Source organism: Odocoileus virginianus, chromosome 23 (assembly GCF_023699985.2).
Source record: "Odocoileus virginianus isolate 20LAN1187 ecotype Illinois chromosome 23, Ovbor_1.2, whole genome shotgun sequence".
NCBI classification, from domain to species: Eukaryota; Metazoa; Chordata; class Mammalia; order Artiodactyla; family Cervidae; genus Odocoileus; species Odocoileus virginianus.
The window spans coordinates 21059935-21078207 of NC_069696.1; the positions used below are offsets into that span (position 1 = coordinate 21059935).

At 38.2% G+C, this 18273-nt stretch overlaps 1 protein-coding gene across 3 annotated transcripts in view; it reads left to right on the forward strand.

Moving 5' to 3' along the window:
• The window catches only part of PTPRO (protein tyrosine phosphatase receptor type O), a 263949-nt gene that overhangs the window by 176484 nt on the left and 69192 nt on the right, over window positions 1-18273 (forward strand). For all 3 annotated transcript variants that reach the window (XM_070453671.1, XM_070453672.1, XM_070453673.1), the window contains 5 exons: window positions 3253-3373; window positions 3716-3909; window positions 5221-5332; window positions 10297-10448; window positions 11859-11979. In XM_070453671.1, coding sequence (XP_070309772.1) covers window positions 3253-3373; window positions 3716-3909; window positions 5221-5332; window positions 10297-10448; window positions 11859-11979 — 700 coding nt within the window. The remainder of the gene's footprint in view (window positions 1-3252; window positions 3374-3715; window positions 3910-5220; window positions 5333-10296; window positions 10449-11858; window positions 11980-18273) is intronic.

Below are 18273 nucleotides of genomic sequence, written 5' to 3' on the forward strand. Positions count from 1 at the left end.
TATTAACTTTGAAAGATAATTTACATTTATTATCTTTGAAAGATAATAAATTTATCTTTATTATCTTTGAAAGGCTAGATCCATTCTTTTTTCAACTTTTAAAATTTTTATCCTCACACATGGCATGTGGGATCTTAGTTCTCCAACTAGGGCTCAAACCAGTGTTCCAACAGTGGAAGCATGGAGTCTTAACCACTAGACCACCAGCAAAGTCCCAATGTACATTTATTTTTACATGTGGTCTGCTTGGTCCATACATGTTTGGTGACAATTTACAGGAGTGTGTAATAACTAAGTGACTAAATCAGGAAGAAAGCCCAATCAGTCAGTCTGTTAGCTTTACAGATGAGGAAATGATAGAGCTAAGAGGCTGAATATTGAAGGGACCTGACTGCAGTCACACAACTGATTAGTATCAGAGCTGAGACCCCATCTCAAGTGATTTGACTTCCAGGAGAGAATGTTTTCTTGTGCATTACAGATGATACACTAGGGGAAGTTCATCCTCACCGCTCATCCTGATTTAGTCAAGAGTGTTGACTAAAAGCAGAGACTCTAGACTCAAACAGAATTGAGTTTCAGACCTGATTTTAGCAGCTACCAGCTCTGAGTTTCTTTCTTTCTAAGTCTTACCATCTGAATCTGTAATAGAAGGAGAAGCATATCCTACCTCATAGAGCTGTAATAAAGAAAAGAGGACTTAATGCTTAATGCAATGTTTGGAACATAGTATAGTAAGGTGTGCTAGAAATTAACTTTTATTATTATGCAAACCTAACTGAATACTTTTTGTGTCAAGGGAAGAAGATGAAGAGGTTCTAGAGATTCTCCATAGAAACTGAGTAACTATAATAAATGTACAGAAAGATATCATGGAAAGAGGATTACATAATATATACATAAGACCATTTCTGGGGAATTTCCTTGTGGTCCACGGGTTAGAACTCCAGGCTTCCACTGTCAGGGCCCAGGTTCAATCCCTGGTTGGGGAACTAAAATTCTGGAAGCCATGTGGTTCAGCCAAAGAAAGAGAGAAGACCATTTCAGACTTAAAAGAACTCTCATCTAGTTTAACCTCCTTGTTTATATTTTCTATGCCCTATGGTGTATCTTTCTTCCACTTCTTTAGCTGAGAAAGAATAGGACCAGGGCCTAGATGGAAATGCATTGGGCCGGACTGAATTCTCTGGAATGGAGACAAAGCCAGTCAGAAATGAGAAAGAGGAAGTACTGGAATGAAAAGATGGAGTGAAAATTGGGGGAGGAGTGTGGAGTAATCCTCTACTAAATAAAACATGTTATTTAGTAAGTAGAGTATTACTACTTGGGGCTTTGCAGGTGGCGCTAGTGGTAAAGAACCCGCCTGCCAGTGGAGGAGAGGTAAGAGATGCAGGCTTGATGCCTTTGTTGGGGAGATCCCCTGGAGTAAGAAATGACAACCCATTCCACTATTCTTGCCTGGAGAATCCCATGGATAGAGGAGCCAGGGAAGCTCTGGTCATAGGGTTGCAAAAGAGTCAGACACGACTGAAGCGATTTAGCACATTTCCCCTGCCCACCTCCAATCCACCCCTAAGCAGGTCCAGGATAAAGAAAAAGGTATGAAGGAATAGAAGCAATGTAGGTGCCTCAGTAAATATTTTTAAAGTAGGGGGAAATTAGTATTTATATTAATAATTTGTGACTAAAGTCAAGTGCAATATCATTTGCCCTCTTTTCATTTTTTTAGTAATGTGATATAGATACACATTATTGGTTCTTATTTTTTTAAGGCAGTGTAATTTTCCTGAGATGAATTCATTAGGATAGCATATTTAAGTGGTTATAATTCCAGGAAGTCATTTGAATAATTAGAATCAACCACTGCCTAAAATATTATCAAACCAAAGAAATTTAACATCACCCTGAAACAATCTACACTCTGTGTGTTATTCTCGATACTCTAAATGAAAGCAAGTTTAGATTGGCAGGTATGTTCACATGTTTACAGTGGTTGTTAAGTTTAAAGGAAAAGTTTGGAGCAATATTTACGGTATAACATCTGTATGACTCAATACTTAATTGTTTATGGATATATGTACAAGGAAGGTCTAGAAGACTGCCCGCCAAAATGTGGGAAGTGGTGAGAGGAGACCAGAAAGCCTACAGATTGATCTCATTTGCTTGTCTACAGTGTGATCAATTTTAACAATGAGCACTATTAGTTTTATCACTTAAAATGTGTTTTAAAGAAATAAAACAGTACTAGAATAAATCCCACTTGATCGTGGTGTGTGATCCATTTTATGTATTGTTGACTTCAGTTTGCTAACATTTTGTTGAGGATTTTTGCATCTATAGTCAACAAAGATACTGGCCTGTAATTTTCTCTCTTGGTTTTGGTATCAGGGTAATGCGAATCTTGTACAATGAATTTGATAATGTTATATATTCTTCAATTTTTGGAATAGTTTGAGAAGGATAGGTATTAACTTTTCTTTATATATTTGGCAGAATTCCCCTGTGAAACTGTCCAATCCTGGACTTTTGCTTGCTGGGAGATTTTTTTTTTTTTTAATTACAAATTCAGTTTCACTACTAGTGATCAGTTTGTTCTGGCTGTTCTTCCTGATTCAGTCTTGGCAGATTGTCACAGTAGCCTTGTAAAGTGCTTGCTGCTGCGTCTTGATGCTTGGCCCATATCATGGAGTGGAGGTCACAGTGCTAGGCTTCCAGTCCCAACACTGATCCAAATATGTGACCTTGGCTATTCTCTAGCTTTACCTTCTTGATCTACTAAATGAGAGATTGGACTAGATGATCTCTGAGGTCATTTCCATCACTATAATTAGGTATTTTATGCTTCTAAGTGTTGAGAGAGTAAAGACATTCCTGCACGGATCTTTGTGTGTAATCAGCTGACACTACAATTTAGGATGTCAGACTATCCTTAGTTTATTGCTGATTTGATTTTGGTTAGAGGTTGATGTGTCTCTAGTGTACATAATTACAATTGACATTGATGGGTACAGAGCAGCTCACAAGGCTTATTAAATCCAGCCATAGAATTTGAATGTTCTGGGTTCCCTTCAGCCTTCTCATAAACTATAAATCATCCTAATGTTGAAACTTGACCTTCCTCAGCATGAATAAAGTCTTCTGAATTTCAAAGGCATTTGTGAGTTTGCAGTGTCCCTGAATACAATGTTATCCTCTGAGTCACATGCTGAAAACCCAGTTCTAAATAGATCTTATTGGGTGTTTGGTTTAAAGGTGAACTCAAGCAAATCTATTATTGAAAATCTCGTTCCTGGTGCCCAATACCAGGTTGTGATGTACCTAAGAAAAGGCCCTTTGATTGGACCACCTTCAGATCCTGTGACATTTGCTATTGGTAAGTTGCCAGCCACAAGAAAAATACCTTTATCAGAGTACTGTTTGGAGGGGTGCCATGTCTAAGTTCAAGTCATTATCATCAGTTTTGGGAAGTCCATACTTGTTCACCCAATATTCAACCTTCAGAGTAATTAAGGACCACAATTGTATACCTGATAGGTATCCTTGGCATTCATTACTTAGGAAAAAGAAAACCTCAGGCAAATATGGTTAGTTTTCAATGATTGTATCAAAAAAGTGAAATACCTAGTCAGTCAGTAAGTAGAGATGTGAAGCCATTGTTACGATATTAAACATTACTTCTTGACTTTCTTTTTTCACTCCTTTCCCTTCTTCTTAGTTCCAACTGGAATAAAAGACTTGATGCTCTATCCCTTGGGTCCTACAGCAGTGGTTTTGAGCTGGACCAGACCTTACTTAGGAGTGTTCAGAAAATATGTGGTCGAAATGTTTTATTTCAACCCTACAACAATGACATCAGAATGGACAACCTACTATGAAATAGCCGCAACTGTCTCCTTAACTGCCTCAGTGGTAATCTTCCTTAACCAGCTGTCACATTTTCCTGTATCAACATGTGTTCACGTACCAAATGTGTCTGAAAAAATTATTATGTCTGTAAACTAGATCATTTGTAAACACATACAGGTAACGTGCTACTTTCAAGTTTGGGATTGTTTAAGCTCTTAATTTTATTTTTGTATTTTGAGAGAGAGAGAAAACTGTGTGAAACTGGCTTTCACTCTTAATTGAGTGTATTTGCTAATCCCCAATTTAGTAGACCTGTCACATGCTTGCTTTCTTGGTGACTCAGCTGGTAAAGAATCTGCCTGCAATGTGGGAGACCTGTGTTGGATCCCTGGGTGGGGAAGATCCCCTGGAGGAGCGTATGGCAACCCACTCCAGTATTCTTTGCCGGGAGAATCCCCATGGACAGAGGAGCCTGGTGGGCTATAGTCCATGGGGTCACAAAGGGTTGGACATGACTGAGCGACTAAGCACATCATATGCTTATTGTTTCTTTCTGCTCCTAAGTCAGAAAACACGTTTTCCTTTAGTTATTCAGTAGTGAGTGGACACTGCTTAACTTGAGTGATGACTGTTCTTAACATCAACAAATCAGTTAGATACCTGCAATGTCAGACCATTAGCGATGTTCTTCAAATGAGCAGGTAAAGATTACTCTTTCTGAGACTGGAATAATTTTAGAAGTACAGGTTATCTACAAGTCACACAGAAAGCAAACAACTGTCCACTACTTACTTGACAACTCTCATGATTGCCACCCAGTATGGACACATGCTAACAGTCCAAGATGAAAGAATGCAGAATTGTGAACAATCACTTCTTAGAAATAGGAGGATGTGTCCATCCAGTCACTTACAAATAAATGCCAGTTCACTTGTGTAATTTAAGAAACTGCAAACGAAAACCCATTTTCAAACTATCTGTATTTTTGAATAATTTTTTAAATTATGTTAAATTTACATGTATCATTTTATTTATATCTCACTTCATTCCAAAGAGAATATTTTAATGGAAAATGTGAGAAGTACAAAATCAACTGTAGACAGTCAGGTTCCTCTGTCCATGGGATCTTCCCAGGCAGCAATGCTGGAATGGGTTGCCATTTCCTTCTCCAGAGGATCTTCCCAACCCAGGGATTGAAGCCACGTTTCCTGCATTGACAGACGGACTCTTTACCACTGAGCCACAGGGAGGCCTCCCAAAGGCACCGAAAGGAAATTAAAAATTACTCATTTTTTCATAGCCTAAGAGAAATATATAACTCTATTCCAAAAATATGATTTTCCTTCTGGGTCTTTTTCTTCTTGCTTTTTTTAGAGGATAGCAAATCTGTTGCCAGCATGGTACTACAACTTTCGCGTTACCATGGTAACATGGGGAGACCCAGAACTCAGCTGCTGTGACAGCTCCACTATAAGCTTCATAACAGGTGAGTGTGTGGGAAGTGGTCCCATGAGAACAGATCCCTATTTTGAGGAAGTTCTGAAGGGGCTCATCTCCAGAAAATGCCAGGCCTTTACCCAGGACCGAATGAACATCACTTTCATGGAATATGATATACTTGATTCTTAAAGTTCATGATTTGTTTAAATGCTAGCCTTTAAAAATTAAGATACAATTTTTACTTTGAGTTACTGTCCTTGATTTCTTTTTATCCTGAGTCACTGCCCTTGATTTATGCACCACTGTTTGGAATTGATTAGAATCGAGATGTAACAGGCAGAGCTTTCAACTTCACACCACACTCAATTGATTTTATCCGTTTGATAATTGTATTTGCTAGAGTGCCTCCATTTCCTTATTAATTAAGCCATTTGTAAAGTCACAGGCTGACTGCGGTATTGTCCATGGCAGGAATTAAAACAGGCTTGCAGACTTGTAGACTTGGGTGTGAGTCACAACTTTGCTGCCTTCTACCTGTAAACTCCAGCAATTTTTCTAAGCCTCAGGTTTTTTCAGTTGTAAAATAAGGATAATAATAGTATCTATTATCTGTTACTATTATGTATTATTATGTCCCAATTAAATAAGCTATTTGGCAAAATACATGGCCCAGACTTAAAGGACTTACAATATTATTAGTGACGGATCCTCAGAACCTTAAATTATGTATTAATAGTTCACTATCACATGGCAGAGAGAGCAGAGGTGGGCGGAGGTAGCAATAGAGAAGAAATTCAGCCAAGAACAGTAGTAACTCTCCTTGTCTGAACTAAGATTGTTCAGGAACTTTTGATGGGACTGCAAAGCTGTCATTAGAGTTATACTGAGAAGAGAAAAATATTGTTTAGGTGAAGAATAACTTTGTCAAAATATTTCCCTCACTGGACAGCTAGTTTTATAGGCTTGAGATGTATCAATTAAAAAACACTGGAAAGATAGTAATCTTGTGGATTCTTATACAGTTAACTTACACAGTTCACTGCTTTTCTTTACTGGCTGATGTCTGGTACTTCCTTTATTCCAGATGTTAATGGTAATATCAGAGTGGAAAAGTGAAAGGCCACCATAAAAAGAGAAAATGCCAATTATTTGACAAGCACTGTGTTAGGCTTTTTGACTGCATTAATAATCACATACTTAATTATAATTAAACTTCACTGTGTCAGTAATTCATATACTTAACATAATAGAGATGAGTGGTCTGAGAATGCTTTTTCCTTGTCAGAAGGAGCAGCTGTCTAGGAAAAGCCCAGACTTCACATCTGATCACTTATTGAGCAGATCTGACCTTGCTAATTTCCAGCTGTAGAACTTTGAACAAATTAACTTAAGGACCCAGAATTTCTATTTTCTCACTGGTAAGACTGAAAATATTGCCTAACAGGTGGCTAATTGGACAAAACTAATTGTCTTAGAACTCACTGCAGTGTCTGGAGACTACCTGGACAGGGTCTCTGTGGTGACATCCGATATGTAGTATTAATAGGATTTGGAGTTCTGGACCCAAGTGTTTTAGGTGTGCCTTTGAAAGCTACGAACCACCTGGGAATAGGCAGAAGTCATGAGATAACTGTTTAGGTGGACAAAGCAAGTCTGCATACATAAACTTTGGTTAGTAAGCAAGCTGCTTGCCTAGCTGTTGTCTCCAGTGAATTGATCTTTGGGAATTTCTGATTTTTTCCTGGGATCAACTGCTAAGTCATGCTGACACTGGCAGCCCACAGTCTTACCTGAGCATATTGACACAGATGGCCTCAGTTTCCATATCTATAAAATGGTCATAGGGACTTCCCTCATGGTCCAGTGGCTAAGACTCCTTTGTTCCCAATCCAGGGAATTCAGGTTGCATCCCTGGTCAGGGAACGAGATCCCGCATGCCCCAACGAAAGGTCCTGCTTGCTGCAATGGAGATCGAAGATCCCACATGCTGCAATTGAGACCCAAGGTGGTCAAATAAACAAATAATTTTTAAATGGGCATAATAATACCTCACAGGGTAGTGTGAGAATTAAATCATTTAATCTAAATTGTTATTAAAACATATATGGTACCTGAGCTTTATTTTTATAACTTTATCGAAAACTATTTGACATTTTAGCCTTTTTAGCGGCAAGGGGAGCTTTCTTCCCTCATTTCAATTTTAAAGCAAATAAAGATCTGATACTTCATGTTCATATGCTTTTTAATTGTAATCCAAATTGACAAATTGTGTAGTATAAAAGGAAATAGGAATAAAATACTTGAATAAGGTCTGACTTGTTAGGCCCTGAAGTCTACAATCTGTCAGGCAACTTGTCTGCAAGTCAAGTTTATAATTATACTAGTGTACCAAGTAATGTGTAATAAACAAATAGTGACATCTGGTGGTCTTTCAGCAATACACTGGATTTGAAAGCAACGACATGAAGGAGAATGATCTGATGACTTGGTACTTGTAATGGGGAGATGTATACTTATGGCTTTGTAATTTTATTTTTTTAACTCTTTATTTTGTATTGGAGTATAGCCAGTTAACAATGTTGTGATAGTTTCAAGTGAAAAGCAAAGGAACTCAGCCATACTTGTATATATATCCATGCTCCACCCAAACTACCCTCCTTTCCAGGCTGCTACATAACATTGAGCAGAGTTCCATGTTCTATACAGCAGGTCCTTGTTGGTTGTCTATTTTAAGAATAGCACTGTGGACATGTCCATCCCAAACTCCCTGTAATTTTTTTTCCATTTATTTTTATTAGTTGGAGGCTAATTACTTTACAATATTGTAGTGGTTTTTGCCATACATTGACATGAATCAGCCATGGATTTACATGTGTTCCCCATCCCGTTCCCCTCTCCCACCTCCCTCTCCACCCAGTCCCTCTGGGTCTTCCCAGTGCACCAGCCCCGAGCACTTGTCTCATGCATCCAACCTGGGCTGGTGATCTGTTTCACCCTTGATCCCTGTAATTTTAAATACGTTTCTTCTGTTCACTCAAATTAGAACATGAGAATATACCCTTTGAAGAAGCATAAGAATAGGTACTTGTAAATAATGAAGTATGTAGAAATATGTTAAGAAGCCAGGGTTATTATGCTTTATTAAAATTTTCTGCACTATGATATGGGTCTGTGCTACTTGTTATAGATATTGTTGACAATTTAAAATTTTCATTGTATAGAAATGCTATTCATACACAACATGAAACAAATATATTTTTTACTCTGTTAAAACCTCTTCAGGGGATAATTATTTCTGAAACACATATATGAATGTTCATTATCTGTATTAATGCCTGTTGAAAAAATGTCTTTTCTTTCAATTACGATGTATGATTTTATTTGTTTATTTTTGGCTGTCCTGGGTCTCTGCTGCTGCATGCAGGCTTTCTTAGTTTCAGTGAGTGGGGCTACTCTTCATTGCAGTGTGTGGGCTTACTACAGTGGCCTCACTTGTGGATCACATGTTCTAGGTGCATGGGCTTAATTGCTCCCCAGCATGTGGGATCTTCCTGGACCGGGGATCAAACTCATGTTTCCTGCATTGGCAGGTGGATTCTTCACCATTGAGCCACCAGGGAAGCCCCAAAATAAGTCTTTTTGATGTGTAGAAATTCTCCTCCAACCATTAGTTGATTTGGGGCCAAATCTTGCAAAGAACACTTGCTTGGCTATCTTCAAGATCACATGGAATTTAAATTCAACTGTGTATGTGTTTGTTGAAATCTTCACAATTATCAGTTACTCTTAAAAATAATTTAAGTATGCTTTCAGAACTTATGTATTACAAAGCTTGTGATGAACTCTCACCCCCCACTGGAATTCTTAAAAATTTAAATGTGTAAGATTATAAAATAAATTAATAAACTTGGTGTTAGAATTTAGCTTTGAAGCATGATTTTCAAAATCCCTTCCTTCCTTTCTTTAATACTTGCTCCAGCAACTTTATTTAGAGCCCTACCTCCCACAAAGCACCAGGCTGCACCCTGTCAATGCCATTGACTTGTTATCGTATGGACATATTATTTATTTTTCTGTTCCTTTATTCATTGATCCTGCTGTCAATCCTGTAAACTTCTTTGCTGCCACAATAAAAAAGATTTATTTTTACAGGATCCCAGAGTTTTCAGTACTGCTTGGAAAATAAGTTCGCCAGTGCCTAAAAATATTAATTTATTGACACAGCAACAAATTAACTGAACAGCTGACCCAAACAAGTTAATGTTTTAGTAATCTTATAACTGAAATTTTTGTAAAGAAGTGTGTTCTCCTCAGGCATAGTTGAGTCTGGCTGTCTTGGGTCTGAGCCACGCAAGGTAACATCCCACAGAACAACTGCCCACCTCATACCGCCCAACTTCACTATATTACAGACATGTCCATGAGTCCCTAGGACTATCATGCATGCTGTTGTGCATGCATGCTAAGCCACTCTTTGCAATGCTATGGACTGTAGCCTGCCTAGTTCCTTTGTCTATGGGATTCTTCAGGCAAGAATACTGGAATGGGTTGCTATGACCTCCTCCAGAAGACCTTCCTGCCCCAGGAATCAAATTGCCATCTCTTATGTCTCCTGCATTGGCAGTGGGTTCTTTACCACTAGTGCCACTTGGGAAGTCCATCATGGGGTGTGAATTTTAATTGTTTAAACTCTGTATAGAGTTGGGTTTCCTTGGTGGCTTGGACGGTAAAGAATCTGCCTATGATATGGGAGACCTGGATTTGATCCCTATGGGGATCCCTTTGGGAAGATCCCCTGGAGGAGGGCATGGCAACCCACTTCAGTATCATTGCCTGGAGAATCCCCATAGATGGAGGAGCCTGGCGGGCTGCAGTCCCTAGAGTCACAAAGAGTTGGACACGACTGAATAACTGAGCACAGGCTCTGTACGGGATTTCACGTTCTATTGATAAATTCTTTAATTACCAGTAGTCTACTAAATTACAGTGTGTTTCTTCCCTCCATTTTAGCACCAGTTGCTCCAGAAATCACGTCTGTGGAATATTTCAACAGTCTGCTCTACATCAGTTGGACCTACGGGGATGACACCACAGACCTCTCCCATTCTAGGATGCTCCACTGGATGGTTGTTGCAGAAGGAAAGAAGAAAATTAAAAAGAGTGTATGTTTCTTTGAGTCCCAGTATTGGGAACCTGACCTTTACTTGCATATACTATTGAAAATCATGAAGCAAACATTTACTGAGACATTAAACAAGTGTTTGCACACCAGTTAGCACTGTTTATGGTTCTGGGGATTGTGTGTGTGTGTGTGTGTGTGTGTGTGCGTGTGTGCACGTGCACATGTGCATACTCAGTTGTGCCCAACTCTTGCAACCCCAAAGACTGTAGCCCGCCCGGCTCCTCTGTCCATGGAATTTTCCAGGCAAGATTACTGGAGTGGGTTGCCATTTCCTCCTCTAGGGTATCTTAGAATCCGCTCTCTCTTGAGTCTCCTGTATTGGCAGGCAGGTTTTGTTTTTTGTTTTTTTTTTTACCACGAGCACCACCTGAGAAGCCTCTCTGGAGATAGGATAGTGAACAAAAATTGAAGGCCTTCTTTCACAGAGCTTACCTTTTAACTTTTAATAGTTGTAATTGTTGTAATTGATTTCCCCTATATTTAAAGTTACGATTTGAACTTTTTCTTCATAGTACCAAACATTTTCAAGAAAATCACAGTATTTTCACTTTTTTTCTCCATATGTCCCTAACACCCTCAATATTTGGAGACTTTGGAAGTATTGATTTCTCTCCTGGTTTATTACGCTTGTTGACATTGTATTAGTTAGGGTACCAACTAAGCAATTGAAATGAAAAATTTTTTAAGATTGTGGTTTAAAAAATATCAACATCTATATCTTTCTCAAGGTGCCCGGGACTAAAAGGGCACTTCTGCTATGAGAGATTATTCAAGAGTCCAGATCTGTTCTATTTTGCTGCTCCGTCTGCCACTGCATATAGTCATCACCTGCATAGGTTAACTCCACTCACCGTTACAGCCACATTCCAGCCCACAGGAAGGGAAAAAGAGAAGATGTGGAGGTCCAGCACTTAATGGGTGTGAACAAAACCCTAAGTTGGCCATGGGACTTCCTCTTACAATCCATTGGTTGGAATTGAGTCACATGGTCCCCACTATCAATATTAGAAACCGGGAAATGTAGTCTTTAGTTAAGAGGCCAGGTGTCTGTGAATATGGCTAAGTTTCTTTTGAGCTTCTCAGTGTGGACTGAGCAATGTTCCTATTTTTGCAACCCAGCAATTGCTTTTTCTAAAATTTGCTGTGAATGCAAGAGGGACCAAAAAAATCATAGTAATACCTACTCCAAACAAAGGAATTAATCACAAAAAATGTTCTGATCTGTGTTGTGCTTATTTGGAGCTACCTTGTATTTGGCTCAGTTGAGGAATTTGTATCATTTTCAGAGGAAAGAGCATATCCATAAGGTTCAATCAGCTGTAGACTGCAGCACAGAACAGAGATGGGATGTCTGTGATAGCCCTACAGCTTGATTTTGGTGATCTTGCAGGTAACGCGCAATGTCATGACTGCAGTTCTCAGCCTGCCTCCTGGAGATATCTACAATCTCTCGGTAACTGCTTGCACAGAGAGAGGAAGTAACACCTCCATGCTCCGTCTTGTCAAACTAGGTAAGAGAACACCGGTGTGTGTGTGCAAATAATCATGCTGGAGGACTAGTGTTTGTATCTCTTGGTTTAGCATGGTCTTCTCAATTCAAAGAAATGGAAAAAACTGGTTCAGTGCCTTTTATAAATGCAAAAAAGACTTTACACTATCAAAAAAGTACATTCAACATGTACTGTTGAGGACAGTGTCTACTGTATTGGGAGAAGGGAGTCCATTGTTCATAGTAAGATTAGAAGAACCACAGACTCTTAGGATTTTACAGATGGAAGGACCTTAGCTATTATCTAGTGCGATATTCTCAACCCTATCGGATACTATTTTCCTGTTACATAAGTAAAGCTGAACTTCATAGATGATAAAATAGTCCACACATTGATTTTTCAAATTTGATGTATCATCCTAATTCTAAAATAAAGTCAAGATAAAAGGACAATAATTTATAAAAAAAAAAAATAACATGGATTCCCTATGTAGGTCTTCAGGTACAGCTTTTCAGTCTTCTAAAAGTCGTAATGGGACTACCTGATGACTACCTACAATGAAAATGAATAAATATGAGTTTGTAAGAAGTAACAGGAGCTGTAGTTCTTCCATACAAGAAGGATAAAAATAAAGGATGAACAAATTCATCCTAACTCATTTATTACTATTAAGTAAAAGTAACTATCAAACTTAAGTGCAGTTAGGCCCTAGAATAAAAACTAAAGTTAGGAGAAATATTAAGAGAGTAGATATATTTGCTTATGATGAAAGAAAGTGGAAAATAATGTTGGTTAGAGTGAGGATAACATGCTAAGAAAAATGATGACCTATAAGGGAAAATGAGGAAAGTATATTCTTACAAATGAGCTGGAACTGATTGCGTGCTGTTAAAATAATTATATTATGAAAAGCAACTGGGAAGTGACACTATGTAATGCAAAACACATCTTCTACATTCAACAATATCATGTGTTAAAATATTTAGTTTCTGGTACTTAAAGGGACCTCAGAGATGATATCCTATAATTGCAAAAGAGAACATATTGGCAAAAAGTTGGGTGGTAGACTTCTTGGGCAGTGTCAGTTTAAGGATGATAACCCCAAAATAAATGCATATCAATATGCAATTTTTACAGCTGAGACCTCATCATTTTAATGGTTGAAAATAAAGTCTATACGTGACTAGACATCATGAAATCATTTCATGATCCATAAAAATATTGAATAATTACATTGTATACCTAAAACTAATGCAATATTGTGTATCAAGTATAATTCAATAAAAAATAAATTTACATATAGAGTGGCAATAAAAATATTTTCAAAATACTTAATGCAACTTACTGACATCATTGTTTCAGATGTCTGCTAGCTTGTACTCTGTATCTGAGTCTGTCCATAAAAGTCTCAAATAGTCTCTGTTATTACTATGTTCATATGTACTGCTATAAGTGAAGAATGAACCAGGGTGATTTATTAGCAGCTTAAATACCAGGAGCAGTAGTGCTGTCAGTGATGCTTTAGAAACTCTTGGAAAATCTGAAACAAAACAAAGCACAATGTTTTCTCAGATTATCCACTAGTTGCATTTCTCTATAATTCAATGCACAAAACATTAAGTTTTAAATCTTTTTTTGTCTCCTATTTGCCATGATAAAAACTAAACTCTTTCACTGAAAACATTTAGAATTAAATAGATAATTGAAAAGGCATGATGTACTAAATAGACAATATGGGCAGTAAATTATTGAGTAGTTTTTCAGTATCATTTTTAAAAATTTATTGAAGTACAGTGGATTAACTTTGTTGTGTTAGTTTCAGGTGTCCTGCTAAGTGATTCAGGTATACATATACATATTTTCATTCTTTTTCAGATTCTTTACCCATGTAGCTTATTAAGAATATTGAGTAGACTTTTCTGTGCTATACAGTAGGTCCTTGTTGGTTATTTATCTTATATATAGCAGAGTGTTTGTTAATTCCAAGCTCCTAACTTATCCCTCCCCTTCCCCATATTTTCCTTTCAGTAACTATAGCTTTGTTTTCTAAAACCATGAGTATGTTTCTGTTTTTCAAATAAGTTCATTTATATCATTTTTAAATTCAATTCCACCTATAAGTGATATCATAACATTTGTCTTTCTCTGCCTGACTTACTTCAATTAGAATTTTTTTTCCAATATTAATTGTGTGATAAATTACTTGTAATTATATTTATAATGAATTTATTCTGGTCGCAAAATTAGAAGTTTGTGTGGAATGTGGGACATGGGACAATTTTTCTCTTCGGAAATTTCTTGATCATAGAAAGACATCTAGAATTTCTGAGCCCTGCCCACAGAAGTCTGATTGACTTTGTGGCTTTGTGATCCTTTGTGACTGCTAAAAACATTACTGCAAATTTCCAAGCACCCTCAAGGGGGCTCTACTGCTCCTATCAAGACTCGTGAGTTAAGTTAAATCTTTCTTGCACTGCCCACAATCTACTTCTCCCTGACAGTCTAGACTTGAATTTCAGGAATGTGCAGATCACCAGTTTCCAACACTATATGATCTATTTATTAAGAAAAAAGTCATTTGTTTAGCAATTCCAACCATTATCTCTTATTTTAAAAAAATTTATCATTTTAATTGGAGGTTAATTACTTTACAATATTGTGGTGGTTTTTGCCATACATCAACATGAATCAGCCACAGGTGTACATGTATTCCGAAACCTCCCTCCCACCTCCCTCCCCATCCCATCCCTCTGGGTTGTCCCAGTGCACAGGCCCTGAATGCCCTGCTTTAATCATTGAACTTGGACTGGTCATCTATTTCACATATGGTAATATACATGTTTCAATGCTATTCTCTCAAATCATCCCACCCTCGCCTTCTCCCAGAGTCCAAAAGTCTATTCTTTACATCTGTGTCTCTTTTGCTGTCTTACATGTGATTTTTGTCTTCTGTATGAATGTTAGTTCCAAGTTTGCTTCCAGGTAACTGGAATTACTTGCAGACTCTGCCTGTGTTGCCCAAGGCCTTCTCTTCCCAAGCTTCTAGATGCTTTCTCCAATTCATTTAGTATGCTGGTCTCCCTTAAGGTGCAAGTTCAGGGGTGGTCTTACCAAAGTAGCATTCAGTGGCCTATTGCATGTTTTGCTGTCATTTTTATGTGACATTATGAATGATCTCTTATGTGACATTATGAATGATCTATGAAGTCTCAGGAATATGGGGTAAAGTCATAAACTGGAACAATTACACTCACACAAATAGGAGTAGGACTAAGAAACTGACTTTGTTTCCCAAACTTACCATTGGGTTTTGAGCCTCCATATCTCTCCATTAATGGACAGGATTGCTTCCACCAATTTAGGAAGTTCCTTTAAATGTTTCAAGTAGGGAAGCAAGTTCCCACAGCAATTATTTCTAGTGAATCATTGCCCTTAGAATCAATCAGCTTTTCCATGTTGATATCTTAATATCAGATAGAATTTTGCCTCGATCTTGTTCCTCTCTGAAGCAAGACAATCTTTGTATAACGTATCTGTCCTCAGCCTTTTCTTTTCTGAAAACAAAATAACATACTTTTTATCCATTTGTTTAAAGGTCTGTTTTCCATTCTGCTTATCACATTATTGTATTTTATAAGCTGTTTCAATTTTCTATAACACAATGCCTTCTCTGCTGTAGATACTTAATAGGTATTTGTTGAATGAAAATAAACTACAGACCTCAAAGTTAAAATCAGTATCATAGTTAATATTTAACCAAAACAAGTTTCATCTTTCAAAGAAGTGAAATATTTTGCTTTTGAAATATTTAGTATTAACTGACTTGCAAGTTTTTTTTTCATAAAACATTCATTCTTGCCATCTGAGGAAAGAAAACATTCTATCAGTGAATCCAGAACAATATAAATTAATCCAAGATGGTACACTACCAAAATTATTCAATTATTATGTCATTAATGGACATCCAGGAGAAGACAATACTGCTAATGATGCTGTTTACAAGGCTTTGAGCCAGTCATCCCATTATGAATTTTAGGTTGCCAAGAGTTTCATGGTAGTACAATGGTAAATGATGAGAGTTCCCTTTGGTAGTCAACACAACTGTCAATCAAATCTGCATTAAGACTTGTCATTTTACAAGTACTCATTGGTCTGCATGCAATCATGGCTTCAACCAGCAACCAGTCATAAATTCTAGTCTTGGTGGAATCCACCTGGAATTCTGGTGAAACGTTAGGCGGATTTGTAAGCTTACATCAGACAATCAGTTTTCCAACTGAAAAAAAAAAAGGAAAAGAAGGAAGGTGTGAGGGAAAGAATTAAGAATGAAAACAAAATAAGAATGAGATTCATAAAATAGATCTATGGTAATGTTGCAGGAAGGGAGACCCGAAAGTGGGCCCAAGAGTGGGCTCTTGTTTAATACTTGGAAATGACTTGTCCAAGGAGACATACATGCTGACAAAGCAAGAGATTTTATTGGGAACAGGTGCCTAGGCCATTAGCGATAGATTAAGGGAAACCAGGAGACCTTCTCTGCCATTATGGTGATGGGGTTAGTTTCTGGGTTGTCTCTGGGCAATCATTCTGACTCAGGGTTCTTCCTGATGGCACACAGATTGCTCAATCAAGATGAACTCCAGTGAGAAGGATCCTGGGAGGCTGGTGGGACATTTGGACTGAAATCTCTCTCCTTTTGACCTTTCCTGAATTCTTCCAGTTGGTGGTAACTTGTTAGTTCCATGTCCCTATCAGGACCTTCTGTTGTAAGATAACTTGTGCAAGTGGTTACTATGGTACCTGGCCATGGTGGATGATCTCAGTCAGTGGTTCCGCAACAGTAATAGCATATCCATTCACTGATTTATTTAACAAATATGTGCTAAGAAACTTCTAAGCACTGTTCAGATGCCAGACATATGTCTGTGTGCTCAGTTGTGTCTGACTCTTTGCAACCCCCCTGGACTGTAGCCCACCAGGCCTCTCTGTCCATGGGATTCTCTAGGCAAAAATACTGGAGTGGGTTGCCATTCCCTCCTCCCAGCATCTTCCCATTCAAACCCAGGCCTCCCACATTGCAGGCAGATATTCTTTACCTCCTGAGACACCAGGGAAGAACATTAAAATAGGGTAGCACAATGCAGATGGCTTTCCAGGAAAAGCTTTCTCTGAAGAAGCAATAAGAAGAGATCCGAATAACAAGAAAGGACCAGCCATGAAAAGGCTGGGCAAGAGCACCTGGGCAGAAAGAATCAGGAGAATTCACATTACAAGGATTACAAGGCTTAGAGTTGAGATTTTATTTTCAGGTTGCATATTTGAAGACATTTAGAGAATGAAACAAATAATCTGACTTATATTTAAAACAATCCTCCTGGTTGATCAAGGCAGAAAGGATTTGGGGGTCAAAAATAAAGGTAGGGAACCAATTAAGGGGTTAGTCATCACTAGCCTTAAAAACAGCATTCTAATTCAAATAAATGCCATGGGAAATGATGGTGACTTTGACCAAAATGGTAATAACGAGATGGAGAGAAGTGGGCAGAATTCAGGAACTGTTTTGGAGGTTGTGTCCACAAAACTTTCTGATGAGAGAAACAGAAATTAAGAATGGTTCCTAGACTTTGCTCTTGAGCAACTAGGGTAGGGTAGGGCAATTTATTAAGATTGAAAGGACTAGAAAAACAAGAAGCGGAGTCACCTGGATGCAAGCTGAGAGTCCAGGATTCTTCCTCAGACATAAAAAATCAAAAGTGCAATTGTCGAGGAAAGAGACTATTGATGTAGCGTTAGTGTTAGTCACTCAATTGTGTCTGACTCTTTATGACCCCATGGACTGTAGCCTGCCTTGCTCCTCGGTCCATGGGATTCTCCAGGCAAGAATGCTGGAGTGGGTTGCCATTTCCTCCTCCAGGGGATCTTCCCGACCCATGGCTTGAACCTGGATCTCCTACATTGCAAATTCTTTACCATCTGAATCACCAGGGAAGTCCACTGTCTGGAGGTCAGGGGAGAATTCTAGGCTGGAAATATAAATTTGGGAGTGACTGAATAATTAGATACTAATTAAAAATAGAGAAAAAGAACTCTGGTCTAGGCAAGAACTACTCCAGCATTTAGTGACTGAGTAGAGGAAGGGGAGACAGCAAGAGAAACCTGGAAGAAACAGATAATAAAGGCAGAGAAAGGCAAAAATCTGTATGTACATCAGCCTGGTAAGAGGTCTGTTTCATCCCGACTACAGACCTGTTCAGACAGGTTCAAGATAAGCACTCAGATAACCTTAGCTCTGGAAGAGATTTGGGAACAATTTCG